The 5000-nt window shown below is 49.2% G+C and overlaps 1 protein-coding gene across 1 annotated transcript in view; it reads right to left on the bottom strand.

The window, feature by feature from the left end:
- itsn2a (intersectin 2a) overlaps positions 1-5000 on the bottom strand; it is a 135755-nt gene that overhangs the window by 68744 nt on the left and 62011 nt on the right. Inside the window, exons 12-13 of the mRNA XM_063222197.1 lie at positions 4417-4691; positions 3470-3571 (exon numbers count right to left, since the gene is read on the bottom strand). Of these exons, the coding sequence (XP_063078267.1) occupies positions 3470-3571; positions 4417-4691 (377 nt within the window). The remainder of the gene's footprint in view (positions 1-3469; positions 3572-4416; positions 4692-5000) is intronic.

Here is a 5000-nt window from a genome sequence, read left to right as displayed (position 1 = left end):
GAATAAAAATATGAATTTAAAAAATTCCGCAGCCGCACCAGCCAAATGCTGGACTGGTTTATAAATGTGGCTGGAGGTGGCTGATATATATGATTTCAAAATAATGTTGAGTGGCGGCTGAATTATATCATGTACTGTTTTTTCAGTGGAAGGTTCAGATTTGGCCAAATGAATGTAAAGCCCTCACTAAGCCACTAGTGCAGTGATACTCAAAGTGTGGTCCAGGGACCACTGGTGGTCCGCGAAAGAGCTTAGGTGGTCCGCGAGGGGATTTCTACTTTTCCAAGACGAGCAAGCAGTAGGCTATATTTATAACATAAATACAAAGCTAAACATAGTTGAAGTCTTATTTTCACCGCAATAAGACTTGTAAGGTAAATAAAAAGTGAGTGATCTACATCGAAATTAGCAGTGTCAAATTAGCACCCCTCAACTGTCAATTCAGTTGACAGATGGTCCCTGAAAGTGGTCCTCTGTCTGAAAAAGTTTGAACAACACAGCACTAGTTCATTGCTCATCCAAGAGGAGCATCATGGTCCTGTTGGGTCTCAGAGGACGGCCATCTTGAATTCCACAATCCATTCGGGATCTACAGTGGAGGCTTGACATTCTGACATTCTTCTGTCTGTCTGTCTGTCTGTCTGTCTGTCTGTCTGTCTGTCTGTCTGTCTGTCTGTCTGTCTGTCTGTCTGTCTGTCTGTCTCTCTCTCTCTCTCTCTCTCTCTCTCTCTCTCTCTCTCTCTCTCTCTCTCTCTCTCTCTCTGTCTCTCTGTCTCTCTCTCTCTCTTTCTCGCTCTCTCTCTCTCTCTCTCTCTCTCACTCTCTCACGCTCTCACTCTCTCCCTCTCTCCCTCTCTTATTTAAAGGGCAGGAGACTGAGATGGGAAAAGGACAAGTGAAGGAATGCAAGACTGAGCCAGGAGGAGAGGAAGAGGAGGAGGAGAGGAAGGAGGCGAAGGAGGAAGAAGGGCAATTTGGCACAGAGAAGTAGAAGAGGAGGAAGATGAGGAGGGGGAGAAAGAGGAGGATGATGAGGAGGAGTCAGGGGAGGAGGAGGAGGAGGAAGAGGAGATGGAGGAGGAGGCAGAGGAGGTGAAAGAGGAAGAGGAGGAGGACTGTATGACAGGGAGGAGAGGAAGAAAGAAGAGGAGGAGGTGAAGAAGAGGAATGCAGACAGGGAGGAGGAAGAAGAAGATAGGGAGGAGAGGGAGGAGGAGGAGAGGAATGCAGAGAGGGAGGAGGAGGCAGAAGAAGAAGAGGAGGAGGATATCGAAGAGGAAGAGAAGAGGGGGAGGAAGAGGAGGAAAGGAGGAATGCAGTTAGAAAGAATATGGATGGCCAGCATATCTTGACTCCCTCTTGAAAGATCCACTCTTGCTCTGCAGGAATCAGAGTAATTCACCATCAGCAATCAGCAACTGTTTGCAATGTGTACACCCTGTAAATACACTGTAATGCCTTCATATGATATATATATACAGTATATATAACCATTCCATGAATCGCTAGTAACAGTATCCACTTATATGGTTAACAAATGCATTTACTATTTTCACATTACAATTCAGGGAATATCAAGGGACAAAACATGGCCTTTGAAATATGTGAAAATATTCTTAGGTCCAAAAGGGAGTGCCAGCAGAAAAGGGTTGGCAACCACTACTGGGACAATGAAATTCTAGGTTGTTTCGTCCGGAGGTGGTATTACGTGCCTTCATCACAATAGCGATGATCATCCTTGTTGCCGACGACGTTTGATTCGTCGACATGACAACTGTCCATAACGTCCCTAATCTTAACCCTAAACCTAACCTTAACCCTAAACCTAACCCTAACCTTAACCCTAAACCTAACCCTAACCTTAACCCTAAACCTAACCTTTACCCTAAACCTAACCCGAGGATCAAGCCAAGGGTCCCAGGTTCAATCCCCATTCAACCCAAGCGTGACAATAGTGCCATCAATTGTAAACCCTTGTTGCCAGTGCCTTAAAGGCCTTACGGCCATTCAAGAAAGATGACTTATTAAGCAAAGAACCTAACCCTAACCTTAACCCTAAACCTAACCCTAAATCGCTTGTTTGAAACTAGTGAGTCCCAGTGCAGTGCCCACTGCAGTTCGGCAACGAGGACGCGCATCACCAGTGACGTACTGTAGGCACGTCCGGACGAAATACCCTAGTTTTTATTCCGAGTCCCGGCAACCACTAATGAGGTGCGTAACTGCTGCTGTTAAAAAGGGCGGCTGGCCCTTTAACGCAGCTTTGGACTGAGCGCGAGAGCGCATTCTGATTGAGAACGTTGGCTGCGCGAGCTTGCAGTGCCAGGAAGAAGATGCCAGCGCAGCTCGGAGCTGTCCGCTAAGTTTTAAGTGTGAAGTTTACTTGACATGTTTTAGCCATTTAGTTTGCTGTTTAAGTCAAGAAGTGTGCGTCCTGAAAACAGTGAGTAATGCTGTCATGTCTTGTATGTTTGTTATTAATATTTAGACGGTGATTTTGTGCCGAATGTAAGTTTAAATGTCGAATGTCAGTCGAGTGAGACGTTACTGTTTGAATGTTTGAACTCGTAACGTATGCCTAGATAATTGTTTGCCGAGTGAAATCGCTCTGCCGTAAATGCAGTCTTTATTTAGATTTCTTGTAAGTAATTTGAAGTAAGAAGAGAAGAAGTGCCTTTTATGTTTCAGTCGAGATATTTGTGTGTCATATTGATGCTGCCGTGCGTTAGGCACCTTATCTGGCCACTCGGTTATGTAGCTCGTCTGTATATGTAGCTGAGGTAATTCCTTCCGGATACTCATTATACTTTATTGTATTTCTTTCTTTAGACCACACACACAGTCACACCCAAAGCAACTATACAGTCCTTTCATCAAGCCCAATGGCTATCTAAGTTGTAATCCCTTCTTCAAGAATAAAAGAACATTCACTTAAGGAAATAACGGACTCATGTGCATTCATAAGAGTTCTGACCGACTCTCCACGGCGTTCTGAAATATCCAAGAACCACCTCACTTTAATCCCCTCAAACAGCTGCCAAAGGGGGAGGTTTGCAGGCAATGGCCAATGTGGCTTTGGGTGGCATGAGGAACCTTGACCTTACTTGGGATGGATGCCCTGAAGATAACAGTCTCTTCTGACTGTGTGTGTGTGTGTGTGTGTGTGTGTGTGTGTGTGTGTGTGTGTGTGTGTGTGTGTGTGTTTGTGTGCGCGTGTGTGTGCGTGTGTGTGTGTGTGTGTGCGTGTGTGTGTGCGTGTGTGTGCGTGTGTGTGCGGGTGTGTGTGTGTACCACGGCCTCCAGTTCCAGCTGAAGGGTCCGCTTGTGAGCGTGTGTGTGTGTGTGTGTGTGTGTGTGTGTGTGTGTGTGTGTGTGTGTGTACCATGGCCTCCAGTTCCAGCTGCAGGGTCCTCTTGCGAGCGTGTGTGTGTGTGTGTGTGTGTGTGTGTGTGTGTGTGTGTGTGTGTACCACGGCCTCCAGTTCCAGCTGCAGGGTCCGCTTGCGAGCCTTCAGCCTGCTGATCTCCTCCTGCTCCTGCTGACGCCTCCTCTGGAGCTCCTGACGCTCCGCCTGGCAGATGGAGAGGGGGGGAGAGAGAGAGGGAGCGGGGGGGGAGAGATAGAGGGGGAGAGAAAGAGGGGGGGAGAGAGAGGGGGGGAGAGATAGAGGAGGGGAGAGAGGGAGAGAGAGAGAGAGGGAGCGGGGGGGAGGCGTGAGGAAAAGAGATAGAGGGAGAGAGAGAGAGAGAGAGCGGGGGGAGGGAGGAAATGAGATAGAGGGGGGAGAGAGAGAGAGAGGGAGCGGGGGGGAGGCGTGAGGAAAAGAGATAGAGGGAGAGAGAGAGAGAGAGAGAGAGAGAGAGAGAGAGAGAGAGAGAGAGAGAGAGAGAGAGAGAGAGAGAGAGAGAGAGTATGAGGGCATGATGATGAAGTGGTTAGAAGAAAATGTGTGTTGCCCTTCTCTCTGTATGACTCCATACGTCATTCCCTCTCCCACTCCTGTGTGTGTGTGTGTGTGTGTGTGTGTGTGTGTGTATGTGTGTGTGTGTGTGTGTGTGTGTGTGTGTGTGTGTGTGTGTGTGTGTGTGTGTGTGTGTGTGTGTGTGTGTGTGTGTGTGTATATGGCTCCATACCTCTATCCTCTGCTCCTCTCTCCTCCTGCCCAGTGTGTGTGTGTGTGTGTGTGTGTGTGTGTGTGTGTGTGTGTGTGTGTGTGTGTGTGTGTGTGTGTGTGTGTGTGTGTGTGTGTGTGTGTGTGTGTGTGTGTGTGTGTGTGTGTGTGTGTACATACGACTCCATAGTACCTCTATCCTCTGCTCCTCTCTCCTCCTGCCCATTGTGTGTGTGTGTGTGTGTGTGTGTGTGTGTGTGTGTGTGTGTGTGTGTGTGTGTGTGTGTGTGTACATGGCTCCATACCTCTATCCTCTGCTCCTCTCTCCTCCTCTCCTCCTCCCTCTGCCTCTCCAGCTCCCTCTCGCGCTGCCTCCTCCTCTCCTGCTCCTGTGCCCGCAGCGCCTCCTGGTGGCGTGCCTCGCGCAGCTGCCTCTGCCGCGCCTCCTCCCTGCGCACCTCCTCCCTCCTCTCCTCCTCCCTCCGGGCTTCCTCCTGCAGGGCCAGCCGCCGCTTCTCCAGCTCTGCGCTGCCACGCTGGAAGTTCTCCTTCTTGCGGTCCTCCAACGACGCCACCGACGCTGCTGTGTGTGGTGAAAACAGCAGGGAAAATCACTGGAATGCCTCTCCCAGAGATTAGTACCATCTACACCACACGCTGTCTACGGAGAGTGCATAACATCCTGCGTGACAGCCACCATCCTGCCTACCATCTGTTCCAACAGCTACCCTCAGGTAGAAGGTACAGGTCCCTTCAGAGCCGCACTGAAAGACTGGCCAAGAGCGTTTACCACCAGGCCATTAGACTTTTGAATTTGCAGGACTGCTGAGGAACATTACTGTCTGAAATGTTATCCATCTATCCTTTGGACATTCTGTGTGTGTGTGTG

Source organism: Engraulis encrasicolus, chromosome 18 (assembly GCF_034702125.1).
Source record: "Engraulis encrasicolus isolate BLACKSEA-1 chromosome 18, IST_EnEncr_1.0, whole genome shotgun sequence".
Lineage (NCBI taxonomy): Eukaryota > Metazoa > Chordata > Actinopteri > Clupeiformes > Engraulidae > Engraulis > Engraulis encrasicolus.
This window is presented reverse-complemented; position numbering and strand designations above follow the sequence as displayed.